Genomic DNA, 15593 nt, shown 5'->3' on the forward strand with positions numbered 1-15593 from the left:
GTGAGGGTTCTCTGATTACATCTTCTAGTCAGTTGACTGTGGGCTGCCGTTGGTCAGAACCGGATTGGAGAGCTTGAGTCACTGCAGGTCTGGCCCTGTACAGCTGGGCACTGACCTCAAAATCATTTAAGCACTTAAAGGGAATGCACAGAATAAAGAAGTGGGTCCTCAGAATTTGTCTTTTGCTATTCACCGAAGGTTAGAGGACACAAAAGCTTTTTCCTTTTCAGAATGTGTGTTTTTAATGGCTGCGGACCATGTCGAATATGTGCTTAGCTTGAAAGACATTGAGCCCTGGGACTTCCCTCCAGAATTCAGCCAGAGACTTTTTTGAGTTCCTTTGCTTCTCTCTTAAATTCAATTTTTTTTTTTTTTTTTGAGAGGGCAACACGGGAATAAAAAAGCGAGTTCAAATGAAATGAGAAGTGCTTTAATAGGAATGTTTTATTGTCTCTGCACAAGTTTCTAGCATAGCTTATAAAGTGAAAACACTGCTTTAATAAAAATGGAATACTACTGGTTACACAAAATCCTGTCCTTTCTCCTTCAGATCCACCCAAGGAGGGGTCCCTCATTCTTTGGGGTTGCTGACGAGGGCTGTGGTGGAGTAGGAATAGGGGCTGAGCAGGGCCGCAATGGTGTAGTGGCGGAAGCCAGAGTCGTTTGCTGTGAACACCACCTACGAGAGAGCACAGACAGGGTCCGTTTCCATCAGAGCCTAGAAATGTGAGTCACCGAGAGGGAGACTACTGGAAGTCCAGTGCCAAGTTAATTCATTTTATCTTATGGTTTCTTTTTCTGGAACAGATTGAACAAAAGGCAAAAATCCAAATATGCTGGTAAGACTCCATGGGAGACTGGTGCAACCCCTGGAACAAGATTTCTTTCCTACAGCCTGTATAATCAGGTCTCTCTCTGTCTCTCTCTCATTTTTGTTTGTTTTTGCCAATTCACACTAAAAATTTGGGTGGCGCTAGCCTGACTGAGGGAAATCACAGAGAGCCTAAATGCTCTTGTCGATTTTCTTGGTAGAAAAAGGAAGTGGATGGGGCGCCTGGGTGGCTCAGTTGGTTAAGCGACTGCCTTCGGCTCAGGTCATGATCCTGGAGTCCCTGGATCGAGTCCCGCATTGGGCTCCCTGCTCGGCGGGGAGTCTGCTTCTCCCTCTGACTCTCCCCCCTCTCATGCTCTCTGTCTCTCACTCTCTCTCTCTCAAATAAATAAATAAAATCTTTAAAAAAAAAGAAAAAGGAAGTGGAGAGGTAGTAACTGGCCTTTGGTGGCCTGAAGACCGGAGATCAGTGACTGCAATTCTCACCACACATCAGAGACCTGGAATTGTAGAGCTGGCAGGAATATTCTTCCCATTTTATTTTGTTTTTTTTTTTAAAGATTTTATTTATTTATTCATGAGAGACAGAGAGAGAGACAGAGGCAGAGGGAGAAGCAGGCTCCCCGTGGAGCAGGGAGCCCGATGCGGGACTCGATCCCAGGACTCTGGGATCAGGACCTGAGCTGAAGGCAGACGCTGAACCGACTGAGCCACCCAGGCGTCCCTATTCTTCCCATTTTAGAGGTAAGTCAGCCAGACCTCTGAGTTAGTATTTGGCCCAAGTTTATACAGGATGGAGCCAGGTTAGAAGTTAAGGCTTCTGTCTCCAAACCCAGAGGTTTTTCTCCCTCTATTCCTTTGCATTTTCTAACACGAAGAACAAGAATGTGTGTGTATGTGTAACAAGCAATGAAATATGGAGTAAAAGCAGTATCTTGTTCTAGTTACGATAGCAGAGTGTGGAAGGTCACGTGGGAATTCTGAAACAGACACATGGGTTGGAGCTCATTTGAGCTTCCTAGTTGGACAAATTATTGACCAAAGTGTTGTTCCAGTTAGTCATGTACTTCAGGCGGGTTTAGTAGAGCTTCTGAGGCTCAGGGCCTGCGATAGTCTAGGTGCCAGAGTGAGACAAGTAGGAGGAATTTGGTTCAGGAGAGAGATGGGGGATGGTGAGGAGGTTTTTAATTTTACTTATTTTGTATATAGGCCTTGGATTGAGCTTTGGACACATCCTGGGTAAATGTGTTTTTTTCCTAATATGGCAAAAGGAAGCCTTGGTTGTTTGGGGACAGGAGAAAAAAAAAAATCTGATTGAACCATACTGAAAATAAAAATAGCATTGAGGGCAAGAGGAGGTAAGAATCACCTAAGAATCTCTGAAGGAGAAAAAGCATTCCTTAAAGGCCAAGTGTCTGGCATCACCCAGGAAAAGCTTCTTCCCTCTAACACTGACATTGGCCTCCAGCTCCCCTTGATTCTTCCTCAAAACTGTAAATGGCATAATCGGTGCTCAAAATCCCATGAAGTGAAGAGGATTCCTAGTTCCACAGGCAGTTTCCTAACTCTCTCTGTGAATGTAACAGGGCCACCTGGGTCCCTGGGCGAGGGAGGAGGTGGCTGATGCGGAAGAACAGCATTTGTCTGGGGGTCTTGGTCAGAAGAGGTTGGCAGGGGAGGGACTCATGGCTGAACCCGTCAGCACCAACCACCAAGGGGAGGCCCCGGGACTCGCGCTTGCCTACCTGCTCTCTCTCACTCCCCGTATCCATTGGGCTGATGGTCCTACCTAGTATGCCTGACATCAGTCCCTCTCCTTCCACCCCCAGAGCAGGCGTGTGTTTTCACTTATGAATTTCTAGCATTTAGCAGAGTGTTGGACACATAGAAGGCTTTTATTTTCCAAATGTTGGCTGAATGAACACTTAGAAAGTAAGTAACAGACAAGGAAGTTAACATCTAATGACTGGGAGCAATGCATGGTGGACACTATGGCCGTGAATCTTCTCATTAGGCTGAGCCCAGGGCAGACAAGGGTTCCAAGGGGCCTGATCCTGTGTTCTAGGGTAGAGGCTGAGAGTCTAGGGGAGAATGTTTTGTGGTGGGCACCTCTAAGCCCTGTACCATCTAAACTAGGCTCTTTGTCTTGCTGCCCCACTTAGGAGGAGCAGCCAAAGGCAAGCTTCTTGGTAGATGGGGAGCCCCAGAAGTCAGGCCCTTACGGTTTTTCTGGCAACACCTTTGCCCCAAAGAACCATCTGATGTCAACTGAAGCAGAGAGGATGCTTCCCTTTCATGCTGAACTATTTTTGATGCGATTATTTGATCTTTAACTCTGACCAGAGTTCTGGATTCTCTTTCCATGACAGCCTCTGTTTTAAATGACTTAAGGAATTACAGAGAAGGAGGAGGCCCCAAGATAGGGCCTGTGGATCACTTGGAGGTTCCTACTACCTCATAAGCAAAACTTAGAGTGTGAACCAAGGGTTACAAAGGTGGCTTTATTATTATTGTTTTTAGCCTGACTTCTTACAGGAAGAAAGCTGAGGTACCCCTGAGGCTAAGCCCAGCCTGGGCCCTGTTGGTCATTATTTCTGCTCATCCCTTTACTAGACTTTGGGCGAGTTATTTCACTGCCCAGTGCCTCAAGTTCTTCCTCTCTAAAATGAGGATAATAATAACAACTCCAATGGGCTGTGGAGGAGGACTGAGTAGGTTAAATATAGAAAAGACAGCAATCTGGCACGTGGTGTATGCTCGACCACTGTTATCTCTTGTGTTGCCGTTATTATCTTGAATTTGCTGTCTGTATATACATTACCGCAAAACACTTCTCCAGACCTCTGGGAGCCAGATGTGTTTTGGAATGAAGTGTTTTTTTGTTTTGTTCTTTTTTTTTCCCTTCAGATTTTAGAGAAGTAAAATGGCGCATCTATGTTTCATTACAGAGCACCCTAGGTAGGGTCTGGAGGGCTGCTAGTCATCCAACATATTAACAGTTCTTCGGCAAGCAAATATTCCTAGTCAGGGGAACTAAAGAAGATAATTAGGAGCCTCATGTCAATTCAGGTCATGTTACTAAATGAGTTTCCACCAAACTTAGAAATAAACTTTGCTTTTCAGAGTTCTATAGCTTTCCGGCTGTAGAAATAGGAAAGGGAAACTGTGCCAGTTCGGTGCTTTCCTTACGACATTTCCATGGCATGTGACCGCAGACTGGGCATTGCCTGGGATCAACGACAGCAACAAAACAAAGAAGATACTAAAAAGCAACTCGAGTGTCTCTACGCTCTCACCTCTGCATATTCGTGGAACGGGGAAATGCCGAGTGACTTCCAGTACGACTTGGTGTCTAATTCCACCTTGTATACCCCTTCTACAAACTTCTCAGCAGTTGTGAGCCCATGGAGCTCTCCAAATTCACTGGTTTTCCTAGAAGGTAAAAGTTACAGGTTAAGTTAGACATTAGGGGAATGCATACCATGGCAAGGTGATACCCCCCCCCCCCACACACACTACACATGTGCAGTGTGTGTATGTGCGGGGAAATACATTTATATAAATATACATATTGAGGAAAAGGAGAAGGAAGGGAAGGTGAAATTCTAGTAACCGAAATTGACAGGAAATTTGTCAAGAAAGATTTCAAAAAGCTTATTCTAGATTTTTCTTAGGAGAACAGAAGGTATGGGTATGTTTCAACTCAAAAACGGTCATTTCAGTTCAGGGCTGGTGTTTGGGTGAAGGTTCGTAACTCCCCCTTGGACTTGGCCATGGGCCTCTTGGACTCTGTGGTCCCCATGACACCGGGGTCTTACCCCTTTCCCTCCTGGTGTGAGGGTGTCTTTCAGAGTCCGTATCACTTGAACACACAGGGGGAGCCCCAAAGTATAATAAGGCACCTGTACCGGAAATTATTTATATATTTAATCTCTTTGGTCACCCTTTACTAACAACAAATACAAGGCAACTCCTTTTAAAAAAATAACGAGGCAACTTCTGTTTCTGTAGAGGTACCAGCTCCATTGCTAGAGTTAGAAATTGCCCTCCCTTAGACCTCAAAAACTGACAGATAAAAATGGAAATTGTCTTTACTAACTCTGATCATTGCCTTTCCACCTTTCTTCTTTTCTAGGAAGAAAGTATTTAATTTTTTTTTATTTATCTTGTCAGAAGAAAAAAAGATTCACATGAACATCTGAATATGTTTGGTGTTCATTCTATCTCTTGCTGAGAATATTCTCTTAAGTACTTTCCACATTGTGCTTGGCATTTTAGATAAACACAAATGAATTCACAAATAAAAACTCAATTGAAACCAGACCAATGAAAATGGTCTTCCCAGTGATGGGTGACGAATCCCAGTGCGGTTCTTGGGATTCAGTTAAAACCCACAGAAATTTTCCTTCGTGGAGACAGAAGCACTTAGCAGTATCGTTTGGTGCTGAGGGTTTCTTGGCTGCTCATTCGTTCAGTGAGTTGGTTTAGGTTTACGAATGCGCATTTTCTTTGAAATTCTTGCTAAGGGAGGTGGGTAAACACTATGAAAATTGTGCAGTGCCCGAGGAAGGTGAAAAGTCACGGTCGTACCTGACGTTGGGTGATCGGTCCGTGGCTGTGCTTTGCTTATGTATCTTTCTTGTCTGTGTCCTTTTGTTACTGAGTGCACCAGCCTCCAGCCTGGCATGGAGTGGGTGTTCCACGAGTGCTGCTTAGACACGAGCACTGGGTTCTGGAGGATCCAGATAAACTAGACGCATGCCTTGTCAGGGCTGTCCCTCAATTCCTTTCCTTTCATTAATAAAGTAACACAAATTGTACATCTTGCCTAAAATTCCAAGCCAAGGACACTCAGCTTGAGTGTTTTGCAAGGGCACCGGGGAATCTGTGATACTCTTGAAATTGTATATACATATGGGTGTGTGTGTGTGTGTGATATTTTTCTGGGCATGGAGAACATAGTTTTCCTTACCTTCTTAAAGTGGTCTGTGACCTGAGAAGGCAGTGGATCACTGCTGGCTCCTTCTTTTCCCTTTATGGCCTGTCCCTTCTGGGCACTCCCGGTGAAGCAAAGCAAGAGGAGGGCATCCTCCCCACGGCCTACTTGACCCCCACCCACCTGCATTCTCAATCTACTCGAAGATTCTTCCGTGAATGGTGTGAGGCAATCTCTCTAACAAGTGGCGGGAGAATGAGCAGCTAGATCGAGGTCCCGGGTCTGGGCTTGTTGGGCAGCTTACCCGGAGGCAAAGGGCTCCCAGCTCTCATCAGCAGCCTTTTTGAACACTTTCACGGCCACGTTGACAGCAGGGCTGCCTTGGACGGCGTCTAGGACCTTGACCATCAGAGGGCACTTGGATTCGCCAGTGCCCTGGGCATAGAGAAGGCCAGTGAGAGGTCAACAAAACTGGTAAGAGTGAAAGAATCTATTCTTTTTCTTATTTTAAGATTTTCTTTATTTATTTGAAAGAGAGAGAGCACGAGCAGGGGGAGCAGCAGGCAGAGGGAGAAGCAGGCTCCCTGCGGAGCAAGGAGCCCGATGCGGGGCTCGATCCCAGGGCCCTGGGATCATGACCTGGGCCAAAGGCAGACGCTTTACCGACTGAGCCCCCCAGGCGCCCCTGAAAGGATCTATCCTTGATGGTGTTCGAAATCTGGAACAAGGCAAGACGTACACGCCAATTCCATTTCCAGCAATATAAGTGTTGAGAGGGAATGAGCTCCCCTTCTCAGTGTAGCCCGGACCCGATTGCTCCCAGAGCAAGGCTGGCTTCTGCCTCCGGACATGCTGCGATCGACCAGGGACAAGGCTAATAAGTTTTGAGGGAGAAAATCGGCCCTCTGAGAACAGTTGCTTTGTGAAGCCTCACTATTGCAGTGGAATTACTGAAAAGACATAATGTGCCACAGGCCCGAAGAGTTAGTGTCTCCCCGAGAGCACTTTAGTCGGCTGTTGCTGTAGTCGTTCCCTCTTACGAGTCGTAAAATCACATCAGCCCATCTCATGACCCATTTAATAGCATTAGTTAATTCTTCTAGAGGACTTAAGAATTTGGCATTTGACTAGAATGTTGTCCGCCAAGCCTTTCAAAAATTAATCAATAAAGACATTTTGATTAGCAGAAGGGAAATAAACCTTATAAAAGGATGCATTTCTGAAAACGTGATATTGGTCGCTTCGTGAATATCACGTCTTTATTTCTACCATCTATCTGAGGACATTGAGTGGAGGAACCAGGCCCTGTAACCCCCAGTACACCAAAGCAATAGTGGGGCGCACCCAGGGTCCCAGCCCGGGGTCAGTGAGCTCTGCCGAACTCGACTCATTTTGAAGTTTGAATCAATGACATTTAAAAGTTGATGCGGGGTGCCCTTGTCCCAGGAACAAAAGGCGGCGGGCAGAGCTGAAAGAAGTCACTTCTCCTTCGTCTAGTGGACCTAAAGGTCTGCATAAAAGCACTTGGCAGAATCAAACACTCACCGCAGGGCGGGCCTCAGACACAAGTACCAGTCCGGCGAGGCAAAGCAGGAGCAGGTGATGAGAAGCCATCCTGCCGAGAATGCGAGGGCCTGCGTGGGGGCCGCCCTCTGCCTGGGGCTTTTATACTCACTTCTCCCAAGCCATGCTGCTGATCCCTGCCAACTGACTCCAAACCTGCTGATTCTGATTATTGACTTAGTCAACAAAGAGAGAATAAGTAACTCGCACAAATATGAACCTTGCCTAGAGAGATTAGAGTGTAGGAACATTTGCTCTATGAAATATTCTTATGCTTAGCAGGTCACTGACCAGCTAAATCGCCAAAACAAAACACACAAAACCAAACAAACATATTCTTCTCCCTGCTTGGCGGGAGGCAGCAACATTCTTGGGACTTTTTTTTTTCTCTCTCCCTTACAGATTTCTCTGCGTGTTTTTTTTTTTTTTTCCACTTTCTATACATTTTGTCTTTCGTTTTAGATGCTAGATGCAAGTTGTAATAATTTATTTCACACGGAATGATGTTCGGCCTCAGGGGGTTAAATACAGTGCATTAGAAAACATCCAGTGCCCTTGCTATATGTCCAGGAGTCAAGAGGAAAAACACTTTGCAGTGTTTATATTTTAAAAAGCCTAGGGCACCTGGGTGGCTCAGTCGTTAAGCGTCTGCCTTCGGCTCAGGTCATGATCCCAGGGTCCTGGGATCCAGCCCCACATCGGGCTCCCTGCTTGGCGGGAAGCCTGCTTCTCCCTCTCCCACTCCCCCTGCTTGTGTTCCTGCTCTCGCTGTCTCTCTCTGTGTCAAATAAATAAATAAAATCTTTAAAAAAAAAAAAAAAAAAAGCCTACATTTTAGCCAAACTAAGTCATCCGGAAGCTTTGCTTACTCAGCAATTTCTCCACTGGTTTTTGTGTTCTTCCCGGACTAGGTTCATCTCAACCCAAGAAATAATGATATATTTCAAACTGGCATTAAAAAGCCTGAAATACAGAGAACCAGATATTCTTTTTTAAAAATATTTATTTATTTATTTATTTATTTATTTTAGAGAGAGAGAACAGCATAAGTGGAAGGGGCAAAGGGAGAGAGAGAGAGAGAATCTCAAGTAGACTCTGCACTGAGCAAGGAGTCCAACACTGGGCTCGATCTCACGACCTTCAGATCATGACCTGAGCTGAAACCAAGAGTCAGTTGCTTCACTGACTGCATCACCCAGGCACCCAGAGAACCAGATATTCTCACTGCTTCTCCTGCACTGATGTGTAGAAACAAGGCTACCCAGCTGGCTTTTAAATCCCAAGAATCATAATCCAGGGCACCTGACTGACTCGGTGAAGCATGTGACTCTTGATCTTGGGGTTGTGAGTTTGGGCCCTATTTTGGGCTTAGAGCATATTTTAAAAAAAAAGAATCACAATCAAATTTCTTGAAGGGAGTAGAGAAGACTGTAAGAACTAGAAGTTATGGTCAATAGCATAATCCTTTCCTCCTCCCAATTTACACACCCAGAAATTATCACTCTTCGATGATTCATTAATCAAGTATCAACTCGGGTATATGAATGCACATATATGTGTTTGTGGCTTTGTTCATTGATTCATTAGGACAGGTTCGTCCTTACAGAAACATGCAGAAGATAGACAATTTTGGACAAATACATGTCAAGGATAGGTCCAGTATGGAGCAGCGAGGGCTGGGAGATCATTCCCATAGCTGACAGAATTTAGGCTGAAAGAAAGGTGACAAGTGATCATGAAGGACAACGGCTTTCAGGGAATAGTAGAAGGACAGGGAGGCATTTCAGGAATATGGACATGTGCAGAAGACCTGGGGAGGGGGCGGTGATCACAGGAAAGCAACAATGAGCAAATCTGTTTCTGAGCATAACTAGAAATGGAATCTTTAGAGCCTTAGAGTCTGACTCTGAAATGGTGCTGGAAAGAGTTCTGAGTTTGGAGATAGAAAACCTGAATCATCCAATTCCTACTTCTACAGCCCCATTTCCAGGATGACCTTCTCTGAGTCATTTAATACTTCAGATACTCAGCTTACGCATTTGTAAAATGGAAATATCTAATATTTTACTTCAAAGGACTTTTCTAGTAACTTTTAATATGAGATGATATAAAAGCTCTTTGTAAACTGTAAACCACTGCTCTGGGGTCAAGGATAGTTATAACAATTTGGTCCAACATTTCTGCTAAGGAGAAGACCCTTTCTCTAACATCTCTTAAATATTGTCATCCAATTTTCTCTTCACTTTTTCCTGTTGCTCAGAACTTAGATAGAGGGCCTGTTTCCTGACTATGAACATATTTGAAAATGCTCTCATATCCCAAGTCCATCTTCCATCTCAGCACTACGTTCTGTTGAAACCTAGAACTGTCTCCTGCAGACACTGTGAACTGGCCGTCCCGGGCTGTCAGATGCCCATAAGACATGGTATGGATGGGCTGTGCAATGTTTCTTTAAATATTCTGAAATAGTTGCTAAAATTAAAAGTTGAGACATATTGCATAAAAATTTGTGTTTCTGGCTTCTCTTGAAAAATCAGGAAAGATGGCAGCTCTAGGCCCACATTCACACATGACAGTGGGCTCTCCCTCTCAGACATCACAGCTCCCTCGGCCTCCCTCCACTCCAAGGCTAGGTGATACTTCTAGTGCTCCTATCAGGCTCGAGCTTGGTTCTTTCCTTACACATGCCCTTGTTTGTCTCATCTATGTTCCTACCTGGCCTCTTGGCCACCTGGGTTAGCCATTGCTGGTCTTCCAACAGCCATTTGGATAGTGAATGACAGCTCGTTTTTTTGTTTTTGCTTTTCCAAACAGATATCCTCACTTCTTTGAATGATTCCTCTTCAGACACAGTTTCTGGAACCCTTATCACCCAGGACTTCCCCCTCTGACATACTCCCACTGGCCACTGTTTCTCTTCAAATGGGTTGCTCTGATGGGGACGCATGACCCGGATGGGATCAGGCCAAAACACGGGACATTGAGACCCTTATTTGCCTTGGCAGAGGGGCTCCACTGCCAAGGGGGCACCCTGAGAGCGTAGCTACAACCGCCCCCCTCATCATAACGCTACCCATTGTGACCTGTTCGTCACAGCGATCTAAAATCCCCATATATTATCCATCGCCTTATGCTTTTATCATGTATCAATTTTATTTTATTTGTTTTTCAGCTTTATGGAGACATACTTGATGAGTTGTAAGGTATTTAAAGTGTACGCTGTGGTGATTTGATACATGCACACAATGTGGAAGGATTTCCCACCATCTAGTTAATTCATACATCCATCACCTCACGTAGTTATGTTTTTTAAAAAAGATTTTATTTATTTATTTGAGAGAGAGAGAGAGAGCAAGGACACAAGTGGGGGGAGGGGCAGAGGGAGAAGCAGACTCCCCGCCGAGCATGGAGCAGAACGTGGGGCTTGACGAGGAGCTCCACCCCAGGACCCCAAGATCATGACCTGCGCCAAAGTCAGATGTCTAACAGACTGAGCCACCCAGGTGCCCTTTATCTTTTTTATGTGTGAGAACATTTAAGTTCTCCTGTCTTAGCAAATTTCAGTTACATAGTACACTGTTATCAACTAAAGTTCCCATGTTTTACATTAGGTCCTTAGACTTTATTCATCTTATAGCTGAAATTTGCCCTTTATCAGCCTCTTATTTCCCCCACCTCCCAGCCCTGGCAACCACTTTTCTACATTCTGTTTCTGAGTTTGACTTTTTTTTTTCTTTTTAATTTAGATTCCACATATAAGAAATACAATGTAGTGTTTGTCTTTCTCTGTCTGGCTTATTTCGCTTAGCGTAATGCCCTCAAGGTCCATCCATGCTATTACAAATGGCAGGATTTCCTTCTTTCTCCTGGCAGAATAATAATCCAGTGTATTTACCAACCTTATTTATCCATTCATTTGTCAACTGGCATTTGTGTTGTGTCTATATGTTGGCTATTGTGAATAACGTGGCAGTGAACATGGAAATGCAGATAACTCTTTGAGATCAGATTTTCATTTCCTTGAGATATGTATCCAAAAATGGAATTGCTGGATCATATGGTAATTCTATTTTTAAATTTTTGCGAAACCTCTGTACTATTTCCTCTAGTAGCCGAACCAATTTACATTCCCACTAACAGTGTACAGGGTTCTCTTTTCTCCACATCGTGGCTCACACTATGTCTTTTCTTCTTGATGATTGTCATTCTAGCAGGTATGATGTGCTATCCCATTGTGGTTATCATTTATAAATTTTAACCTAAATATGGGAACCTGTATTTATGTCTTATCATCTCATCCTGTTCTGTCTTCCATTCCATCCTATTGACACCATTTAATAGTCCATTCTGTCATTCACTGCATTAGTGTGCCCTCCAATCTTGTCCTTGGCCATATGGATTTGCTTGCCTTCTGAACTGTCATTGATCTGGAAATCATTAATAAAATTCGAATTTGAACAAGACAAGGAGGTGAACGGAAAGTGGAGTCATGCAGAGTACAAGGAGCAGCCTGCATTTGATTGTTGAACCATCAGTAAATTCACAGAGATAGAGGTTATTTTTAACATAAAAAGAAAAATGTTGGCAGAGACCTACAGATCAAAGGGAGATGGTCTAAAGGAAACATAAGAGAGTTCAGGAGAAGGAGCTTACAGTGCCCGTTAGGTGAGAGAAGAGCAGGAGGAAGGAAAACAGAGAAGAGGAGTGGAAATGCGTTCTCGGTCAAAGGAACGCTTGTCAGAACAAGTGGCAATGACAAATACAAGAAAAATCCAGTGTTTCCTGCCTGAGAGGCAATCTGTGAGGATGACTGAGGGTCACATGGATAAACACAGGCGCCCTACGATAAGAGGGCCTGCCTTTCCTGTGTTGGTTTGAGTTTGTGAGAGCTCTTTTAGAAAGGTGGTTACAGGGGATCCACCAAGAGGGATGAGTTAAGGTCGAAGGTCACCACATTCCTGGAGTCCTAAGTGGTTGCTGCAGAAACAGTGCTCTAGGGAGAATATTAGCAGCAATAAGGATCCATCGCCAGAAAACAAAAGGTGCATTATTGAGACATTTATGCTTCAGTTGTGTCTTTTCTTAGCCATATACGGTTTTTCCTCACATTCTGACCGTGGGACTATGGTGTAGATGTTTAATTGAGGTAAAATAGACTAATTTGATGACAACAGCCCTCCTCCTACTATAGAATATGCAGTGGTTAATAAACAACTCAGGCCTGCTCTTAATTTAAGGCTCTTCTGCTCTCTCCCTTATAATGAACAAATTTATTTATTAATATTTTTAAAGTACAATAGATTAACTCTTCTTTTCTTCATTTAGTTTCTGAGGGTGCCTGTGAACTGCTAGCCAGGGATCCGTTGACCCTGAAATACTTATTAATATTATTGCAAGTAAGCTGATTAGCCAGAGTGGAGAGTTGGCTGGCCAAGTACTTGGACTGGGTCTCGGGGGAAGGAGTGGGGCTGGGGCGGGGCCCTGGATCTTTGCAGGGGTAGAGAATTCAATGCAGTTAGCTCCTTTCAAGGTGAATAAGCCCTGTGGGTTTGATTAAAGGTAAGCAAATCATAAAAGACTCATTTTAAAACCATAATACCAATTTAATTAATACTCAAATGGTTGCTGAGTAAGCAAGGAATTACAGCAAAGGAACTTGACTAGTTTTTTTGAAAACATTTTATCCAAACTACTGACGAGCCTAGAAGTTTCCTTACTTCACCATAGAGTATACTTTTCTGGTGCTCCAACTGCTTGTGTCCACCTTATCTGCCATGTCTTTCCTCAGGGATTGCTGAATAAACACTAAAAAGCCTTTTCCCTTGTCTTCCCTTCTTTCATTGTCCATGTGGACCATCATGTAGGTCAAGGCAAACATTAGCCAGGTTACATTAATCAGACCACATTTTATTTTTTATTAATTGTAATTTTAGTTTCATGGTTGAATCTCAGTGCCCAACCTAGTTGGGAAAAACAGTTGGGAACTTCCCAGTATAAGAATCTTACACAGCTCTTATCCTGCCTGCTGCCGTATTTCAGGACTGTATCATCAAAAGCAGCACCCATGGCCCCACACCAAGTTCGAGAACTGACCCCGTCTCTATCTGGGGGACTTTAATTTACCTTATGTCAGTAGGTCTGATGATTCGAAGTCAAGACACCCATGCCTGGGTCCAAGTTCCTATCTGTCTCAGCAATCACACATTTGTTAAGGATTTTACCCAGAGGTAGTTATTAGATGAAGTTAGAGTTTTGGTTTCTAGAGCCACTCAAATTTCACCCAACCCTACTTACGATGGAGAGAGGTATAGACAGGAGCGATTCCAGGTTCTAATCTAGCTGGCAGTTCTCTTTGTGTTTCTCTGTTTTTCTCTGCAGCTCTCATGCAGCTGGTGTAGCAAAACAGGCCTGAGGTTGCATGCCCCTTGGAGGAGTCTTTATGGCCACATCCTGTGAAAGAGAAGCAAGAATCAGGGTATGGCTTGTTGGAAAGATAGTATGGAAGAGACTACTTTCTTCTCCAAACATGTCTTTGTGATTTCCTGATAGCTTAGTTCAGTTCACCAAGAGACTGCCGTGGGGTTTGGGTCCATTGTACCAGCTAGAATTAATAAGGGTTTATTCAACTGATTTTATCTCTTTACCCATATCACCTTTAGAATCAGCTTAGAGCCATCATCCAGGATCCATGGCTCAGGATCCATATTTTGGTGACTTTTATCTATCTTTCAATTTTGGAAATATGACCAATATAGGGATATTTTATGTTCAACTGATTAAAAAAACAAACAACTATTGGGCATCTTCTGAATGTGTGCCATATGCTAGTCATCACCACGAGAAATATCAAGAAGCATATGTTTCAAAGTTGCTTATAATTTATGTTTATTTTTTAATTTTTTTAAAGATGTTATTTATTTATTTGAGAGAGAGAGAGACAGTACTGGGGGGAGAGAGGCAGAGAGACAGACTCCCCGCTGAGTGAGGAACTGGATGTGATGTGGGACTCCATCCCAGGACCCTGAGATCACCACTTGAGCTCAAGCCGGATGCTTAACTGACTGAACCACCCAAGCAAAGTTGCTTATAATTTAATTATTAAGAAAATATATTTCCCATTCAATGAGAAACAGTTGATGAGGTAGGTAATTATTCAGAGAAGAAGGAAGTCACTTTCAGGCTCATGGAAAGCTTCTGTAAGAAGTGAGATTTAAGCTTATCATCAAAGATAAATATAATCTAGGTAGGAGAAAAGGAGCAGTGTGTGTGATTTCTTTCCCATACAAGTAAGGAAGCATTTGAGGGGCAGATGCTGGGTGGGGCAGAAGGAGAAGTTAGTGGCATACATACTGTGGTACATGGAATAGAGGAAAATTTGAAATCCAGGATTAGGGACTGAGCATAGAATTTGAGGGAAGCATCAGTTTTAAAGGGCTAGACAGAAAGGTTAAGACCAGGAAAGAGACAATGGAACAGCAAAGGAGACAACAGAGCAAGCAGGTCAGGAGGGGTAGGAAGAATTCTAGAGCTTGAAGTCTGATGGAGTCTGGACTGGAGAGGATTCTGATGCTGTGCTTCCCCCAATTTTCCACTCCTGTAAGAATGATAAGATCTGTAACAGCACTTAGGGTAAATGGAAAAGTCTACTCCATTTGGAGGTGATGAGCCTAGTGAATCCAGCTCCCCAGGCCCTACCTGGCAACTCCAAGGGCAGAGGGGACCATCCCTATGCATCCTGTATACTCCATTTGTTACACATGGATTGGGAATTTCAGCCATGACATATTGAAATCTAGTTATAAGTGTCTGGTTATATTTGTTGTTGCTATTATCGATTCTATTGGGCCCCTGGAGCCTACTTTGTGAAGGAAAAGGGAGCTGGTCTGAGCACTGAGCTGTTAGGACTAAGCCCCATGGAAACCAGAGTGAGCCAAAGTGCAGAAGTGGAAGAGTATCAGGTATGGCCTGAGAACGAAGAGTAGAGCAGTGTCTAATGTATGGATGATGGATTGTAGAAGCCTAAGCCGATGAGCCAGAAACACAGTTCGGAGTTAGATTGTGCAAGCTCTTCAGTGCTTTCCTGAGAAGTCTGAGTTTTACTTATAAGCAAGAACGTAAACCTTCCTGATAATTTTTGAAAATCTTTATAATGATGCTGTTTCCCATCAAATGGGCAAATATATATATATATATATATATATATATATATATTAAGATTATTTATTTATTTATTTAGTTGAGAGAGACAGAGATAGTGACAGA

At 43.6% G+C, this 15593-nt stretch overlaps 1 protein-coding gene across 1 annotated transcript; it reads right to left on the reverse strand.

The window, feature by feature from the left end:
* Window positions 1-420: 420 nt before the first annotated feature.
* On the reverse strand, window positions 421-7442 carry TTR (transthyretin). Its single transcript, XM_045886884.3, has 4 exons — window positions 7314-7442; window positions 6073-6203; window positions 4129-4264; window positions 421-679 (listed from the first exon to the last, which is right to left on the reverse strand). Exons 1-4 carry the CDS (start codon window positions 7380-7382, stop codon window positions 572-574), a joined length of 444 nt encoding a protein of 147 aa, XP_045742840.1. The 5' UTR covers window positions 7383-7442; the 3' UTR covers window positions 421-571.
* Window positions 7443-15593: the final 8151 nt, after the last annotated feature.

Source organism: Mirounga angustirostris, unplaced genomic scaffold, assembly GCF_029215605.1.
Source record: "Mirounga angustirostris isolate CCGP_5_RB_7025 unplaced genomic scaffold, mMirAng1.0.hap1 SCAF_14, whole genome shotgun sequence".
Lineage (NCBI taxonomy): Eukaryota > Metazoa > Chordata > Mammalia > Carnivora > Phocidae > Mirounga > Mirounga angustirostris.